General features: G+C 32.6%; 1 protein-coding gene across 1 annotated transcript in view; it reads right to left on the minus strand.

Moving 5' to 3' along the window:
* Window positions 1-19,763, minus strand: part of LOC127849995 (inositol 1,4,5-trisphosphate receptor type 1-like) — a 162,446-nt gene that overhangs the window by 71,635 nt on the left and 71,048 nt on the right. The window contains 9 exon segments of the mRNA XM_052382729.1: window positions 12,334-12,344; window positions 14,263-14,406; window positions 14,598-14,730; window positions 16,162-16,230; window positions 17,064-17,178; window positions 17,386-17,396; window positions 17,783-17,785; window positions 17,979-18,111; window positions 18,841-18,935. Coding sequence (XP_052238689.1) covers window positions 12,334-12,344; window positions 14,263-14,406; window positions 14,598-14,730; window positions 16,162-16,230; window positions 17,064-17,178; window positions 17,386-17,396; window positions 17,783-17,785; window positions 17,979-18,111; window positions 18,841-18,935 — 714 coding nt within the window.

Here is a 19,763-nt window from a genome sequence, read left to right on the forward strand (position 1 = left end):
TCTCATATAAGGCCGAGATTTTCCTGCTTTCTGATAGGCTGAATCTCGTTGGCCGACCTTTTTCCGTATTGGCCGTGTTTTTTCCATATTGGCCGAATTTTTTCATATAAGGCAAGTTTCGAGCTTTAATGGCAAGGCTCGACTCGTATGGGGCAAACAAATTGAACACATTTTCGTCTAATATTATAAAGTTAATTAATAACACATAGTAAGAGCGTGTGACAAAATTAAACGACTAGATGGGGTAACGACATAGCAATTCTACCAACCGACCGACCATCTTAAAAGTGGACACTGAGAATAACGGTCACCTGTATGCAGCTATGGCCATTTCCCTTGACTGACCGCTGTTCTCAAGTTGGACTGTAAAATGTTTTGTAAAATAAACTTACAGATAGAAAATATATTTTATTTACATATATATAGCTTCATCAAAAAGAATGTGGCTGTTAGTTTTAGTTAATTCACTGCTAAAAGTTTTGTGCACAGGTAGTCAAGCATAGGTGGGAAAAATACTAAAAATAAACATTTCTAAAACTGTTAAAACAATCTGGGGTAATACAATTAAACAAGAAACAATATTTATCTACTAACTGTTTACCTTTTCAAAAGTTGAATTCTGAAATTTATGTTTGTTTAATACAATTAAAAGATTTGGTTGCAAATCTAAAAACAAAATATCAAGATAAATTGATAAATATAATCTATAGGCAAAGTATATAAACCGTTTCCAATTAGAAGGAAAGTGAAAATGGCTATAAGCAAACAGCATAAACCAGAACAGGCTGCAAGTAACTCGCAGTCTGATCAGGTTTTATGCTGTTTGCTGCTCATCAGTATCACAGGGTTGGAAATGAAGTCTTTAAAACTTGAATTTACTATAGTAAGAAAGGTCTTTAATTTAATTTAACTTTCTAAGGGACTACAAATGCGTGAACATACATATCTAAGTGGTAAAGGGTTAAATAAGACACCAAGCAAGTCTGCACATTTGTTATTGGCTTTATAATTAACATACACCAAAATATATATCCACCATACATCAGCTATGATACCATGACCATGTCAATATAATATTCTACTGTATTTAAAGGGACCTTTTCACAGATTTAGGCATGTGTTGAAGTTTGTCATGAAATGCTTTGAATTGATAAACGTAAACATTGGAACTAAATAGCTCCAGTAAAAAAACAAATAAAATTAAAGAATATAAAAAAGCAAGCCGCAACTGGGCTCAAACAATTAACTGACCCTTAAAATTAAAGTCTAACACTTACACCATTTGGCCATCACTCCTGTGCTCATACAGTGTGTGGTGTATATTTGGCCATCACTCCTGTGCTCATACAGTGTGTGGTGTATTTGGCCATCACTTCTGTGCTCATACAGTGTGTGGTGTATTTGGCCATCACTCCTGTGCTCATACAGTGTGTGGTGTATTTGGCCATCACTCCTGTGCTCATACAGTGTGTGGTGTATTTTATACATTTATATAAGCAATGTTTGCAGTGTCACAAAATAGAACGATAACAATAAAACTCTTCAAATTATTCAATCCTTGCATGTTTGTAACACTTTATAATTTTCAGGTTTACTTCACCGAAAGTTTAGAAATCTGATATAATCCTGTAAATTTTGTCCATTTACCAAAATGTGAAAAGGTCAGTTTAAAGAGCTGTATAACAAGCAATCTTTGCATTGACCATATCATGAATGCAGTGATCACAGCTTGATCAAGAGCTGTCAAAGGAACTCGCCCTTGACTATTCTTTTGTTTTGAGAGTAAAATGTACATTTTCTGTCAGTCACCTGGTATAATAATCTCAAAGACATATTTAAAGTTGTATATCTCTAGGAGTTGTAAAGTTTATTTAAACTTTAAGCATTAAAAAACAAGAAACCGTCGGAGATGGGTGATGCTCCCCAAAGTGTTTTTTTTTTGTCATATGCACATCTCCTGTTGGTAGTGAAGCTTCCCATAAAGTTTCATTGAATTCCCGTGATAAGTTGCTGAGAAAAAGCTTGGACAAGAATTGCACTATATGTACAATGGAAAATTTCAAAGGGCCATAACTCTGTGAAAATCATCCGACCATAAACGGCTGATAATATGCACATCTCCTGTTGGTAGTGAAGCTTCGCATAAAGTCTCATTGAAATCCCGTAATAAGTTGCTGAGAATTAGCTTGGACAAGAATTGCACTATATGTACAATGGAAAATTTCAAAGGGCCATAACTCTGTAAAAAATTATCTGACCATAACCCGCTGATAATATGCACATCTCCTCTTGGTAGTGAAGCTTCCCATAAAGTTTCATTGAATTCCGGTCATAAGTTGCTGAGAAATAGCCCGGACAAGAATTGCACTATATGTACAATGGAAAATTTCAAGAGGCCATAACTCTGTGAAAAATCATTAGTGGCCAAGAAATAGCCCGGACAAGAATTGCACTATATGTACATTGGACAATTTCAAAGGGCCATAACTCTGAAAAAAATCATCCGACCAGAACCCGCTGATAATATGCACATCTCCTCTTGGTAGTGAAGCTTCCCATAAAGTTGGTTTTGAAAGAACTAGGATACTAATCTTTCAGTATTACAACTTACTTAATAATTTATGCACTTATGTACCTTCAATGCGGATTAATACATTACGTTTTTAACTGTGAACATTAAAAATGTTTTGAAGGTACAAGATGTGATGAACATAAGATCATCTGCTTGTTTTCATTTAACACTTATAGTTTAGCCTTTCATGCTATATAGTTGTAAACCTTGCTTCATTTTCGCTTTCAGATGAAGCTTTTTTAAGTGTTAAGTGAACTTTAGATGTTGAATGAAATAAGTATCTGATTTAATATAATTGCCTCCTTAATAATTATACTTTTTTGTCTTGTTTTAATTTGTTACAACATAACATACTAGACACACTTTAGTTTGTGTTTTTTTTTCTGATGCTTATTAGCAACCGCATTACATGCTTGACACTTTTTGGTCTTTATACCTGTAGTTGTAGTTTTTGTTTAGTTGTTTATAACAACACTTATAACCAAAATCAACGTGTCTGTTCATGTTGTCATAATTCTGTTTCTTGTTGGTTATTCATTTCTTAATAACATTGTATGAGCTTATAACTGCATTAAAAATGGGGGGGGGGGGGGAAATGAGACAACAAAAATATAAATGTTGTTAGTAAAAATTAAATCAAGTTAATAAATTTTTAATAACATTATATTGATTGATATAACAAATATTACGAAAAATACTTTATTTAAACATAACTGTTCGAAAAATAATTCTGAAATTAACTATTTACTGATTGTAAATGACTGTTAATCTATTTTTAATTGAATACACGGTCATTCAGTGTTACACATCGCTAAATAATGTATCCACTAAGATACCTTCATCACATGATTTTTCTTTCTAATCTGTGAATGTTAAACAAGCTATAAATACATTTGAATAAATTATATTGATGAAGGTATTAGACGCACTGAACTTACGATTATTTTTTTGTCTTCATTAACATTCTGAAGCTGTATTGTTTTTTGTTCTTTTATGAAGGTGTAAAATAGTAGAGGACTAAAATCATCCTTTTATTTTTCACTTTACACTTTATAAGTAACAACTCTTCAATAATATATTAACTCTTACTTCATTTTCGCTTTCATATGAAGTTTTTTTAAGTGTTGAGTGAAATTTGGAAGTAAAATATAACTAGACTGTCTTATTCAATATCACTGTCCTTGTATTCTCTTTCTCATATAGATCAGTTACAATATTATTAAAAAATGTGCTTGTCAAATATATACCTCCCCTACATGCCGATTAAAATAAACTGATACTACAAATAAAAAAGGATTGAAGGTGATTATTTAAATATACTTTTTTATTCCAAAATTAACATGCTTGTTAAAAATCTAGTTTTCACTAGTATGAATAAATGATAATATAACAATATTTATTCTACAAATTACTAATTTATGTTTGAGCAATTGATTATATAACTGTATTTATTCTACAAAACACTATCTTATGTGCTATCATTATGGCATTTAGACAAACATGAATATTTACATTTACTAATCCAAATTAAATTGTGTCAAGTATTAGGTTTGATGTGAACATGCAAAATAAATACAAATTGTTACTTCTGCATTTTTAGTTATTGATTAAAAAACTATTTATAACACTGTTTATTACAGCAACTGGCATATCTTACTTATACCTCAACTATGTGTATGTTATGAGTTTATGAAACATAAGCAAAACTGTTTTAGTATTCTCCTGATAAAGCATCTGTAATTCAATTATAGATATTAATCCTTAAAAGAAGGTGTCATTAATATGTTAAGGCTTTGATCCATGAAACGTATGTTTATTTTTCCATGTTTAATCTGAAAATATCTGGATTTTTTTTTATATTTGTTACCGCTTCAGATCGACATCTCTTGTTGCCTGCTTACTTGTACATAACTTGAACCATTGACATCGCTTGTTGCCTACTTATTTGTACATTACTTAAACCATTGACATCTCTTGTTGCCGACTTAATTGTACATAACTTAAACCATTGACATCTCCTGTTGCCTACCTTTTTGTACATAACTTAAACCAACAGTCGCATAACCACTGTTATCGATTTTTGTTTAATGCTACTATTACATGTATAATTTGTAAATAGTCATTTGTTAATGGCAATTATACGTTAATTTTATTGATCGTATGATAACATGAAATTAACAATAATCTTCCATAAGAATTCAAAAAGTGTTTCATTACGTGTGTTATTTGTTTGTTATATATAAAAACACAGTTATTCATATCTTATTAACTTTATATTGTTTCATTTCTGCATTTAAAAAAATGCGTCCAATGAAATAGCATAATTTTAATACATTTTTGTTATTTTAAAAATAAATCAACTTAATAAATTTAAATAACATTATATTGATTATATCTGCACTTAAAAATATAACAAAATTCTTAATTTCAACATAACTGTTTGAAAGATAATGAAAAAATATACTATCCACTGATTGCATATGCTCTTTTATTCTCTTTATCTTTGTAATGTTTAGCCAAGCTACCATTACACTCATTGTCATTTTCAATTTTATGTTTTTCTCTGTCTATTATGTTTGTTTCCTAGTTGGGACCAGTGGTTCATTGTGTTTTTTTCTCACTTTTGTGATTACTTCTTTTCACTTCTTCATATCTAAGGAATATTCATCTTTCTGTATCCATAATTTTTGTTTTCTATTTTTGTTTGTATGTATGGACATCCTATGTCTTATAATAGAAACAAACTGGACATGTTTTAAGATAGAAACTAACTGGACAAGCACATACAAATTACCATTCACATCACCCTCCACCCACTTAAATGATTAAATTATGTACTTTAAATGTTAAAGGATTAAACAATAAAGACAAACGAATAAAAATCTTCAAATGGTTAGACGAAAAGAAATATAGTATATGCCTTTTACAAGAATGTCATTGGACACCTACTTTAGCACAAACCTTAAAAGATGAATGGGACGGAGAAATCTATCTCAGTGGAGAACATACTAATAAACAAGGCATTGCCTTTCTGATAAAAAATAATAAAGGGGTCACAGTCGATAACTTTAAGGAAATAATAATTGGTAGACAAGTAAGTATAGATATCAAAATACACGAAACACAAATAACACTCATCAACGTCTACGGCCCTAACATAGACGATTCCACATTTTACGAAACATTACAATCCTTTATAATTAATAACCAAGATAAAAATATTATAATCGGTGGTGATTTCAATACTGTCCTGAACCCATTATTGGATAAAAAGAATGGAAACCTTTATACTCATACTAAAAATAGAAACATTTTAAATAACATAATTGTAACCTACAATATGATAGATATCTGGCGTACAGTATACCCAAACGAAAGCAAATTCACCTGGCACTCAAACACAAAACCAACAATATTTTGTAGATTAGACTATTTTTTAATATCTGAATCTCTTTGCAACATTATTGACACATGTAACATAAAACCAGGATTTATGACTGACCACTCTCTAGTTGAACTTAAACTCCACAATATACAACCTGAAAGAGGCCCAGGATACTTTAAAATTAACAACAGCATTTTATTAGATACACAATATCAAACACAAATAAAACAGGAAATATTAAATACAGTTCAAAATAATAAAGATGCAAACCCAAACACCTTATGGGAAGTAATTAAAGGAAATATACGTAACACAACAATTAGATACACATCATTTAAACAAAAAGAAACACACAAACTTGAAACTGACACCATCAAAACCATTGAAACACTTGAAAAACAATTACATCAAACAAACACAAATGATACCACCGACATTGAAAATGAAATAACATTAAAAAAACAAATATTAGATGGAATCTATCATACACATCTCAATGGTATAATACTAAGAGCGCGTGCACAGCATGTTGAACACAATGAAAAAAATACAAAATATTTCGCAAACATTGAAAAACGTAGAAGTGAACAAAAAACTGTACACAAATTAGTAGTCAATGGCAAAGATATAACAAACAGAACTCAAATACTAGAAGAACAACGTTTATTTTTCGAAACCCTCTATAAAAGAAAAAATGTTGAAAATAACACCCTTTTTAAAAATACACATCACGCTTTAAACCAGGAGGAAAAACAACTGTGCGACGGATTGCTTAATGAATATGAATGTGGATTAGCCCTAAAAGAAATGCAAAATAACAAAAGCCCAGGATCTGATGGCATCACAATCGAATTTTATAAAATATTCTGGAATGATATAAAAACACATCTAATTAATTCACTTAACTATTCATTTAACAACGAAAACTTAACTACGCTACAAAAACAAGGTATTATATCACTTATTCCAAAACCTGGAAAAAACTTAGAATCATTATCAAACTGGCGCCCGATAAGTTTACTTAACAATGATTATAAAATTGCAACTAAAAGTATAGCAAACAGAATAAAAAAAATATTACCATCAATCATTTCAAAATCTCAATCTGGTTTCATAAAAGGACGTTACATTGGTGAAAACGTTCGTCTTATCCAAGAATGCATAAACTATTTCAACAATTCAAATAATCCTGGTCTAATATTCTTTGCAGACTTTGAAAAGGCATTCGATTCGCTTGATCATTCATTTATGTTCTCTTGCTTAGAAAATATGAACTTTGGTGAAAGTCTCATTCAATGGGTCAAACTATTCTATACCGATATTAACAGTATAATCATTAACAATGGCTTCTTTTCAAACAGTTTTAACATCGAACGAGGGGTTCGACAAGGATGTCCACTCTCATCATCCCTATTTATTATTTGCATCGAGTATCTATCACATCACATCCAATCAAATAAACACATAAAAGGCATATCACTAGAACCTGACGAAGAAATCAAACAATCCCTATTTGCTGACGATGCAACTTATTTTTTAAATGACAATTACGATTCTTTCCATAACCTTATAGAGTCGCTAGCCCTTTACGGAATGACATCGGGTCTTAAACTAAACAAAAGTAAATGTACTGTGCTACGAGTAGGTAAATTAAAACAAAGTAATGTTCAATATAATAAAGAAATGAAATTTAATTGGACATCCGATGAAGCCACAACGTTAGGAATTACTTTCACAAATAATGAAAAGGATACAGTTCTAAAAAACATACTACCTAAATTACAGAATTTTAAAAACTGCTTAAAATCATGGCATCATCGTAAACTTACACTTATTGGAAAAAACACAGTATTGAAAACGTTTGCACTTCCTAAGTTAATATATGTATTTACAGTTCTCCCAAATCCACCAATTGATGTTATTAACGATATAAAATCAGCAATATTTAATTTTATATGGGACGGTAAGCCTGATAAAATAAAAAGAACTCAGCTAATTCAATCTGTAGAAAATGGAGGTATCCAATTAACGAACATTGACTCATTCTTGAATGCAATCAAATGCAGCTGGGTTAAAAGATACCTAGATAGTACCAATACGAGTAAATGGAAATTATTCTACCAGAAAATCCTAAAAAAATATGGTGACTCCTTACTCTTTGAATGTAACATCAGCAATACTATCTTACATGAAATTGCAAACGAAAACATATTTCTGTCTGATGTTCTATCAGCGTGGAGTGATGTCACTCATAATTTAGAAACCCAAACCAGCAGTAAAACAATAATATGGAATAATAAAGACATAACGTCAAACAATAAGACGTTTTTCTATAAAGACTGGTTTGAACGAAGCATTAAATATGTCGACCAATTATATGACTTCAGAATTAAGGATTTCTACTCTTTTGATAATATATGCTACATATACGGAATACCTTCAAATAATTGTCTGAAGTACTACACACTAATCAAAAGCATACCCATACATATTAAATCTGAAATCAATACAAATAATACACCATGTACTCAAACAACATTTGTAGAAAACATACTTGGAAGAAAAAACAAAACAAATAAAATATTTTACACACTACAAATTAAAAACCCTACTGAAAACTCCAAAATCAAAAATAAATGGCAAGTCCTTTTTGGAGAAAATGAACTAAATTGGAAACACATATTTACCATGCCATATTAAGCAACAATTGAAAGCACACTGAGAAATTTTCAATATAAATACATCCATAGAATTATAGCTACAAATAAATATCTCTATAAATGCAAATTATCTAACTCAAATCTGTGTGACTTCTGCAGTGAAAACATTGAAACTATAGAACATCTTTTTTGGGAGTGCAAACACATCCAGCCTATTTGGAATCAATTAATATCTTTTTTTGAACAACATCAACTAAACATTAAACTATCTTTTTTAGATGTAAGTTTCGGAATTAACTCATTGAAATCAATAGACTGTAATAATATTGTGAATTTTATGGTTATATTGATGAAATATTTTATCTTAAACATGAAGTACAAAAAACAAGTACCAAATTTTAAGTGTTTTGTCCATAGTCTTAAACTAAAAATCCAGATTGAGAAAGAAATAGCCCTCAGTAATGACACATTACAAATCTTTGAACAAAAATGGAATCGGATTAAATTCTCATAATGTTTTGTCCACTAATATACATTTCACTCTAATGTTAGTTTATCCCTCTAAAATAGTTTTGTTTATTTTTTTTTTCTCAATCGGACAAGATCATTGTGAATATACAACAAAACACACAAGTCCAGTATGCTTTCTTCAGACTTTATACAACTCATCATTGTTCATAACTATTTCTCTGTTGTTCTTTTCTTTTCTCTCTAAAAAAATATATATATATATTAGCATATCTTGTATAACATGTCTGAACTTTATTGCTTTGTACAATCACTGTGTTGTATGCTCATATACATGTTTACATTGTATGTATGATATTGAATAAAAAAAAAAAAAAAAAAAAAAAAAAAAAGAACCCGCTGATAATATGCACATCTCCTCTTGGTAGTGAAGCTTCCCATAAAGTTTCATTGAATTCCGGTCATTAGTTGCTGAGAAATAGCCCGGCCAAGAATTGCACTATATGTACAATGGAAAATTTCAAAGGGCCATAACTCTGTGAAAAATCATACGACCAGAGCTGGCTGATAATATGCACATCTCCTCTTGGTAGTGAAGCTTCCCATAAAGTTTCATTGAATTCCGGTCATTAGTTGCTGAGAAAAAGCCCGGACAAGAATTGCACTATATGTACATTTAAAGGAAAATTTCAAATGGCCATAACTCTGTGAAAAATCATCTGACCACAACCCGCTGATAATATGCACATCTCTTCTTGGTAGTAAAGCTTCCCATAAAGTTTCATTGAACTTCGGTCATAAGTTGCTGAGAAATAGCCCAGACAAGAATTGCACTATATGAACAGTTAATGGAAAATTTCAAAGGGCCATAACTCTGTGAAAAATCATGCGACCAGAACCCGCTGATAATGTGCACATCTCCTCTTGGTAGTAAAGCTTTCCATAAAGTTTCATTGAATTCTGGTCATTAGTTGCTGAGAAATAGCCCGGACAAGAATTGCACTACATGTACAATGGAAAATTTCAAACACACGGACACACGGACTCACGGACGGACAGACGAAGCGGCAACTATATGCTACCCCCCAAAAAAATGGGGGAGCATAATAAAAAACAAGAGTTCCGCGGTCGGAGATGACCGCATTGAAGCCGGATTTTTTATTTAAATGACAGGAAAGTACCTTTCGTGTTTTTGTCAATGCAATACTTAAATTACTGAAATATTGTTCAAAGGTCAAAATGAAATGTAAGTACTTTTCAAGGCATGAGCAAACCTTGTGTTATGTTTTGAATGCATGCATATACATGAACAACAATAACATTTAAGGTCACAAATATGAACTTGAATTGACAATTAGGAAAGTTTGATCTCAATTTTTTTATTATCAAGTTTGAAGACTCTAGGTCTAAGCATACCAAAGTATTAACAACTTTAACATATTTACATCCAAGGTCACAGTGACCTCGACCTTCAAATGAATGACCTTGAAATGACCAGTGGTCATCTAAGTGTGCTTGCAAACCTTTACGTCAAGTTTGAGATTCTAGGTCCAAGCATACCAAAGTTACAACAATTTTAACATTTTAACATTTAAGTTCACAGTGACCTTGACCTTCAAATGAATGACATTGAAATGAATGACCTTGAAATGACCAGTGGTCATCTAAGTGTGCTTGCAAACCTTTACGTCAAGTTTGAGATTCTAGGTCCAAGCATACCAAAGTTATAACAATTTTAACATTTTAACATTGAAGGTCACAGTGACCTTGATCTTCAAATGAATGACATTGAAATGAGCAGTGGTGATCTTCTAGTACTGGCCAACCCTTTATGTCAAGTTTGAAGACTCTAGGTACAAGCATACCAAAGTTATAACATGGAATAAGAACTTTAACATTTTTACCTACCAAAGTTATAAGAACTTTAACATTTTTACATTCAAGGTCACAGTGACCTTGACCTTAGAATGAATGACCTTGAAATGACCAGTGGTCATCTAAGTGTGCTTGCAAACCTTCATGTCAAGTTTGAAGACTCTATGTCCAAGCATACCAAAGTTATAACAATTTTAACATTTTAACATTTAAGGTCACAGTGACCTTGACCTTCAGATGAATGACATTGAAATGACCAGTGGTCATCTTCTAGTACTGGCCAATCTTTATTTCAAGTTTGAAGACTCTAGGTACAAGCATACCAAAGTTATAACATGAAATAAGAACTTTAACATTTTTACATTCAAGGTCACAGTGACCTTGACCTTCAAATGAATGACCTTGAAATGTCCAGTGGTTACTTACTAGTTCTGGCCAACCTTCATGTCAAGTTTCAAGACTCTAGGTCCAAGCATACCAAAGTTATAACAACTTTAACATTTTTACATTCAAGGTCACAGTGACCTTGACCTTCAAATGAATGACCTTGAAATGTCCAGTGGTTACTTACTAGTTCTGGCCAACCTTCATGTCAAGTTTCAAGACTCTAGGTCCAAGCATACCAAAGTTATAACAACTTTAACATTTTTATATTGAAGGTCACAGTGACCTTCACCTTCAAATGAATGACCTTGAAATGACCAGTGGTCATCTGTTAATCCTGGCCAACCTTCATGTCAAGTTTGAAGACTCTAGGTCCAAGCATACCAAAGTTATACCATGAAATAAGAACTTTAACATTTTTACATTCAAGGTCACAGTGACCTTGACCTTCAAATGAATGACCTTGAAATGACCAGTGGTTACTAACTAGTTATGGCCAACCTTCATGTCAAGTTTCAAGACTCTAGGTCCAAGCATACCAAAGTTATAACAACTTTAACATTTTTTATATTGAAGGTCACAGTGACCTTGACCTTCAAATGAATGACCTTGAAATGACCAGTGGTCATCTGTTAATCCTGGCCAACCTTCATGTCAAGTTTGAAGACTCTAGGTCCAAGCATACCAAAGTTATACCATGAAATAAGAACTTTAACATTTTCGAGCACGCCGCCACCCCGCCCGCCCGCCCGCCCGCCCGCCCGACAACATCAATCTATAAGCCGAGATTTTTTCGAAAAAAATCCGGCTAATTAAACAATATATGTAAGCTAACTACATACAAAATTACAACACAATACACGCATCCAATCTATTGAGGGGAAACACTTTTTTTTATAAACAGTGACCTCGACCCTATTGGCCCCAAATTCAATCCCACATAATGTCTGCATATAAGTTCCTAAAGAAACAAAATTACAGCACTATACCTCCATCCAGACTAAAGTTATTGAGCGGAAACAATTTATCTATTTTTAGTCACATAGACCTTGCCCCCAAAGGCATAAATGCCATGTCACTAGATCAGCCTGTAAGCTACATACATACACAATTTCAGCACACAATTCATGTTTCACTATCCAAACTTTAATTATTATGCAAATTTTTTTTTTATCTTTTTCACACTAAAGTGCCCTTTACCTTGGGCTAAATGGCTCCAAATGCACTTAGAGTTTGAGATAGGAGTTGTTGCAAGGGAATTCTTTTCAGAATTTCCTCAATACAAAATGTACAATACGGGCCATAAATCTGCTTAACTAAAGCTAAAAATTATAGGATTTGGTATGAGACCCAATATGATGATTACAAAGACAAGTGTCAAGTTTCTATTTAATATCTGTATAAGTTACAGAGATATGTACTGCTCGCATGTACATTTTATCATGCATTTCAACTTGCTCGCATATAACCTGACTTTTCTAACTACAAAAGGGGGCATTATCATACAAAAAAGGGCTGATCCAAGTTAAAGGTCTTGGTCTGAGACTGATTATAAAGACCATGAAAAAATTCTGTAAAGTTCTATTTCAATATATGTAGTAGACATAGAGATATGGCAGCATTATGTTGTTAAATTGCCGGAAATAGATATTGAGCTTGGTCAGTGACCTAACACAAAGACCCATTAGCTTTGTAATATGTTTCAATTGAATACCTGTAGGAAAACAGTCGTACAGTGATAATGCACGTTTAAAATAAAATACATTTTCTTAGTTCAAAAAGGGGCTTTATAATGCAAAATTGCAGGTCAGAGCTATGGAACAGTGACATCACATTATGATGACAGACACATGTGTGACTATTTAAAAAGAAAATCCATAGTAGAATTTTTTATATTGAGATATTAAATGTTTACTTCAAACACAGCGATATAACGCTGACACAGCATTTTGGTAAGTCGTAAAGCTCAGACTATTCGGTGAATAAAAGAGCTAAAAACAACTCCAATATTCAATTTAAATTAAATACATCTGGTTTAAATCAGAACAAGAAATGTGTTTATCAGAAACACTATGTCCCCTACTGCGCCGCTTTGATTTTTTTTTAATCATTTGGCAGGCTCAGATGATTATATCCCTTTAAAGCTTATTATACTTCCCTTGGATTTGTTTTTTTGACCTTTGACCTTGAAGGATGACCTTGACCTTTCACCACTCAAAATGTGCAGCTCCATGAGATACACATGCATGCCAAATATGAAGTTGCTATCTTCAAGATTGAAAAAGTTCTGGCAAAATGTTTAAGTTTGGCGCAAACAAACAAACACACAAACAAACCAACAGACAGGGCAAAAACAATATGTCCCCCACTATAGTGGGTGAAGGACATAAAAATAGATGTACAAGGATGAACAGATTACAAACTACTAACATGTTATGCTTCTTTAAAAATAAAGAAGATTATAGTTCAAGTTAAATATAAGTTAACAAGTGCTTTAACAAGTGCTGTGGCAGAAAAACCCTTTTACAAAGGCAATAATTAATTAAAACTTAGAAATAATCATATTTATTTTACATAAATTATTAGGGGTAAAGTCGAGAATAACTCTCAACTTCAACATATCTGGATCTTCGAAATGATGACCATGTTCTAATAAATAAATGTCAGCTGTATATTTCCTAACCATCAAAATACCACTTCATTTCTACTAAAAGAAGCAAAAGAATTGCCATTTATATGACAAAGGCGAACAGGGCCTTAATGCATGAACATTTAGCCATGACCCAGATAAGCCTATGCAGTCTGCACAGGATAATCAAGGACAACACTTTCTGCTTTCATATTTTCATTTAAATGAAGTCTCTTCATATCAAAAATCCAATTTAGGCAAGTGTCTTCTGAACAAGCTAATCAGGGACAACATTTGCACCCATGCATTAAGCCCCATTTTTTCAGAGGGCAGCTAATATGACTTGCCATCTCATCGTCGATATCATCGTAGATGTAGGACAATTTTACCCGGTCCACCACCGAATGGTTGTCAGATATGTCAACAAACATGGCTGAAAAAAAATAGTTTTTCGTAATAATGCAACAACAAGAAAGCCTGCTATGTGCAGGGTTTGGAAATGAAACCTTCAAAACCTGAATCTAGTGAGAAATGTCTTAAATTTAGTAAGATTTTCTATGGGACTACACAAAGCGTCAAAATGCGTATCTGAACAGAGAGGGGGGAGTAAGCAAAATGACGTACTGATGATCAGGTCGCAGTACTTTGCACGCAGTTGGTCTGGGAGTTGAGAGTCACTGAGACACAAGAACGCTTCTTCCCATGTCAGGTAGTTGAGTTGGGTTGTTATCACCTGTATGGAGTGGCTGTTCTGGCCCTGGGGAATAAGAACATGCATATGTAAAACTTGAATATCTGTTCTGGTCCAGGGGAATGAGATCATAAATATAACACTAGGGATGTTTAACCAGCCCTATGGAATATGCATATGGATATGTAAAGCTAAGATAGCTGTACTGGCCCTGGGAAATATGAATACAGATATATAAAACTAGGATAGCCTACTGGCCCTAAGGAATTTGAATATGGATATATAAACTGAGACAGCTGTACTTGCCCTGAGGAATATGAATGTGGATATGTAAAACTAGGATAGCTGTACTGGCCAAGGGGAATATGAATATGGATATATAAAACTAGGATAGCTGTACTGGCCCTAAGGAATATTAAATGGATCTTTTCACGGTTTGGTAAATTGACAAAATTGAAAAAAGTTGTTTCCGATTCGCAAATTTTCGTTTTAGTTATGATATTTGTGAGAAAACAGTATTACTGAACATTTACCATAGTCCAATATAGCCATTATATGTATCTTTTGACGATTTGAAAACCTAAAAATTATAAAGCGTTGAAACGTGAAACGAATGAATAATTTGGAGAGTTCTGTTGTTGTCGTTTAAATTTACGAAACTACCAAGAATGCTTATATAAGGTATAAAATACTTAAACTGTGTTTACCCGGCAGAATAGCCGAGAGGGCTAATGCGTTTTTACTTCAGACTAACTCCAGGACTCCGGGGGTCACTGGTTTGATCCCTGGTACCGGCTACTTTTTTTCCTTTTTTTAATTTTATTCTTGATTTTTTACTGGAGCTTTTAAGATCCAATGTTTACATTTATCAATATAAAGCATTTAATGACAAACTTCAAAATATGCCAAAATCTGTGAAAGGGCCTCTTTAATATGGATATGTAAACCTAGGAAAGCTGTACTGGCCAAGGGGAATATGAATATGGATATATAAAACAAGGATAGCTGTACTGGCCCTAAGGAATATTAATATGGATATGGAAAACTAGGATAGCTGTTCTGGTCTTGAAAAATATGAATTTGTATATTTAAAACATGGAAATATGGAAAGTAAAACTTGGATAGCTGAACTGGCCCTTGGAAATATTAATATGGATATGTAAAACATGATTGAAATGAACATAATTGTTGATTCATATTGTGACGTTAAAGCATCTTGTGGGATGATTTGGAGAGTTTGAACATGGATAAGTTCCTTATCAATATGAATGTAGATTCATAAAAAATAATAGCTCTTAGATATCTCGAAAATTTGATAATGGATTTGTTGATGGACAATGGTATCGATATTGAACTTTTCAAGTACTGATTAACACACCTATCCCAAACTTAACTAAGTGAGTGTTTTTAACCCTTAATCAAATAATTGAGAAATAATATTTATCAAAATTATTGATGGTAAAGTACTCTACTTAGACCAAGTTTCATACTACTTACATGACAAAGATAGCCAAACAGATCCAGCTGATGTTCTAAAAATAGATACTCTTCGTCCTCTTTGTCGCGCTGAAATCAAAAATACAATTGGGCCATTCTCCGGGAAAATGGGGCTAAATGCATGCGCATAAAGTTTTGTCGAAAATAAACCTGTGCAGGCATTTTTTAAGATAAATTGCCCAATATATGGAATTTGATGGCATGTGTTTTAATTGACCGATGAAATATAATCAAAATTTATGACAGCTCAATACTTGATTATAAAGTTGCAACGGCTATTAATTCAAGCATGGAATTTAAGCTTCATCACAAATATGGCAAGTTTATGTTTGTGAGCTACATCAAGCAATACTCATGCATGTAATTGTCTTTGAAAGCTTTAAACATGTGCGTAAAAAGTTGTCCCAGATTAGCCTCTCAAGTCTGCACAGGCTTATCAGGGATGACACTCTCAGCCTAGACTGGATTATCACTAAGAAGTTTCCTCTTTAAACCAAAAAAACTATTAATATTTATAACATGACCTATTCTCCAGGAGTGAAATAACGTAATGCTCAATTTTGTTTATTACACGGATGTTATTACACTAGTAATCTAACTGTGAAATGACGTCATTTGTTAAAAAATGACGTCATTATTCCAGCGAATTTCTTTAGTTAAACTCTTTAACAAAGTGAATAAACGGTGAAAAGATAGAAATAAAATTTGTTGGTCATGTTATAAATAGAATCTTAGAATTGTGGTCATTTTGTATTGAATTTATTAAACTCATCATCTAAAAAAGATAAAAACTCGGCAAGCCTCGTTTTTATCTTTGTTTAGATGACTTGTTAAATAAATTCAATACAAAACGATCACTCATGCAAGATCCTATATATATTAATACAAATTAAAGCTCTTACATTGGCAAATGTGTGAAGCTCAATGTAACTAGCGCCATTATTTGTAGAGACGAAGACCTTCCCAGACTCCTTTCCAATCTTCTGCCCCAGGTCAGTGAAAAAACACACAGTTTTGCTGTAAAACGCATAGATTTGCTGTTATATACATTGGTTTGCTGCAAAACACAAAGATTTGTGTAATATACATTGGTTTGCTTTTAAACACAAAGATTTGCTGTAATATACATTGGTTTGCTGTAAAACACAAAGATATGCTGTAATATACATTGGTTTGCTGTAAACACAAAGATTTGCTGTAATATACATGGGTTTGCTGAAAAACACACAGTTTTGCTGTAAAACACAACAATTTGCTGTAATATATATTGGTTTGCTGTAAAACACACAATTAAGCTGTAAAACAAATAGTATTTATTTAAAAACACAGTTTTGCAGTAAAACACATAATCAAGTCACTAACAACAGCCTGGAATGAAAGCAGTAATCTTTTTTAATGTTGCAAGGCAGAGGATTCCATTCTTGTTTGCACTTTAGATTTTACTTAAATACTCTTTAGTGGAAAACATCACGTTAAATAGCAAAATAAATTTCAAGCAACAGTTCTTTGAGTTGTGCGGTTCATAATTCCACCGATTTAAGCATTAACCCTTTCCCACTCAGAAGCAAAGTGAAAATGGCTATGTGAAAACAGCATAAAACCAGAACAGCCTTTGAGTTACTCGCTGTCTGTTCAGGTTTTATGCTGTTTGCTGCTCATCAGTAATTAAGGGTTGGAAATGAAGCCTTTAAAACCTGAATTGACTAAGAAAGGTATTTAATTAAATGTAACTTTCAAAGGGACTACAAATGCATCATAATACGTACATGTATCTAAGTAGTAAAGTTATAAGCATTAAGACAAGACACTCCACATACTGTTCCTTTCATGAGCCAGACCTCCGTGATGTACTTCTGATTGTCTGCGATGGAGACCCCATCGCACACACACAGCACGGTCAGCAGGTCCAGGTAGCGGTAGTTTTTCTCTCTCTTCAGCAGGTCAATGAACCTGCAGTGTTAGTTTTTCATTTAAATTTGGGGCCGTAATAGGGACCCTTTCACAAAGGAAAAAGTATATATTTTACCCAAATGGGACCTTAACATTTCCCATTGAAGGTTTAAATTAAATAAATAATGTAAACAAATAATAAATCTCAACATTTATGTCATCTCTTTTCCAGCTATATGTTGAACCTTAGTCAATACAAGCAAATTCGTTGAATTGATATCCCCCGCCAATATCCTTCTGGACACAAAAGTGTTATATTGGACACTCAAAAAAGCATTTTTTCAAGATACAAAGGGCCATAACTCAGTTCTTAACAGATGGTGTACAATGCCAGTTGGCATGCATCATCCTTTTATCCATACATATACTCTTACCAAGTTTCAATGAAATCCGCCAAAGCACTTCCAAGATATGGACACACAAAAAAAGCATTTTTCAAAATACAAAGAGCCATAACTCCTTTATTAAAAGATGGTGTACAATGCCATTTGGTGTGCACCATCCTCTTATCCATATATATACTGTTACCAAGTTTCAATGAAATCCGCCAAAGCACTTCCAAGATAAAGCTCCGGACGGATTCTACAGAATCTATTCTAAAAATTTTATTATTTTTATCAAAAACATCAAAAACACTTATTTCACAATTTTAGTCAAAACAACAAGATTTTTCCCAATAGAAAGGAACCCATGCAGCCCCATTCCAAAAATGGTGAAAACAACACTGACCTGTCAATGTGGTCGTGCGTGATTCGGTCCAAGATTTTGCGATTGTCTCGAATGAGTTCCATCACCATGTGAGCTGCATTCAGGCCAATCTTTCCCTGAAACGGAAACAAGTGTTGTTTTGTCAAATTTTTCACTCAAGGACTTGTTCGTTGTTTATACTTTGATTTGAATATTCTGAGTGTTTCCTCTAAGGTTATGGGTTATGTTTTTATGAACTAAAAATGTTTTATGTTAGTAATGATAATAAGACTGAAACATTTGTATTACTTCTCTTAATAAATATATAAATCCACAACATAACCTTCCTCACTTAACAGTTTTGAGCATGGGAAACAAGGCGTTACAAAAAAGTTGTTTGTTTCCAAAATCAAAACTGACCCTTTTTATCACTGACCCTTTATTGTTCTTGTATTCCAAAAACAATTTTCAACCATCTTTGCTTTTTTACTAAAATTAATGTCTATTAAGTTTATAAACATTTGCTACATTCAATTATATTCAATAAATTGACTTTTTAAACTCATTTTTATAGATATTGAAAAGATTTCTACACATGATTGTATTTTCATAAAAAAATGGGGCTTCATTAACAAAGTTTTAAAATATTATTTAAGCCTACCTACCTACCCTTTTTGGGGGAGGGGACATGTTAGTGGAAACAAATGACATTTTCTCTTTGGTCTAACTGCATTATGATAGATACTTTTAAATAACTGACTAACATCCATAACAATTAATTTGTATTACATAAGTTTTACTTTTTTTATCAGACATTTTCAAGATGAATATAATAAGCATCTTGATTTGCGTAACCATCCTGCACAGTTGAGATGATCATTTTGATTGCAACCAATTCAGCAATCATTCTAAAAACCATTCTCAGAAACCAAATAATGGTTCTTTCCAGGTTAAAGCCTCAAAAG

This window comes from Dreissena polymorpha, chromosome 11 (assembly GCF_020536995.1).
Source record: "Dreissena polymorpha isolate Duluth1 chromosome 11, UMN_Dpol_1.0, whole genome shotgun sequence".
NCBI classification, from domain to species: Eukaryota; Metazoa; Mollusca; class Bivalvia; order Myida; family Dreissenidae; genus Dreissena; species Dreissena polymorpha.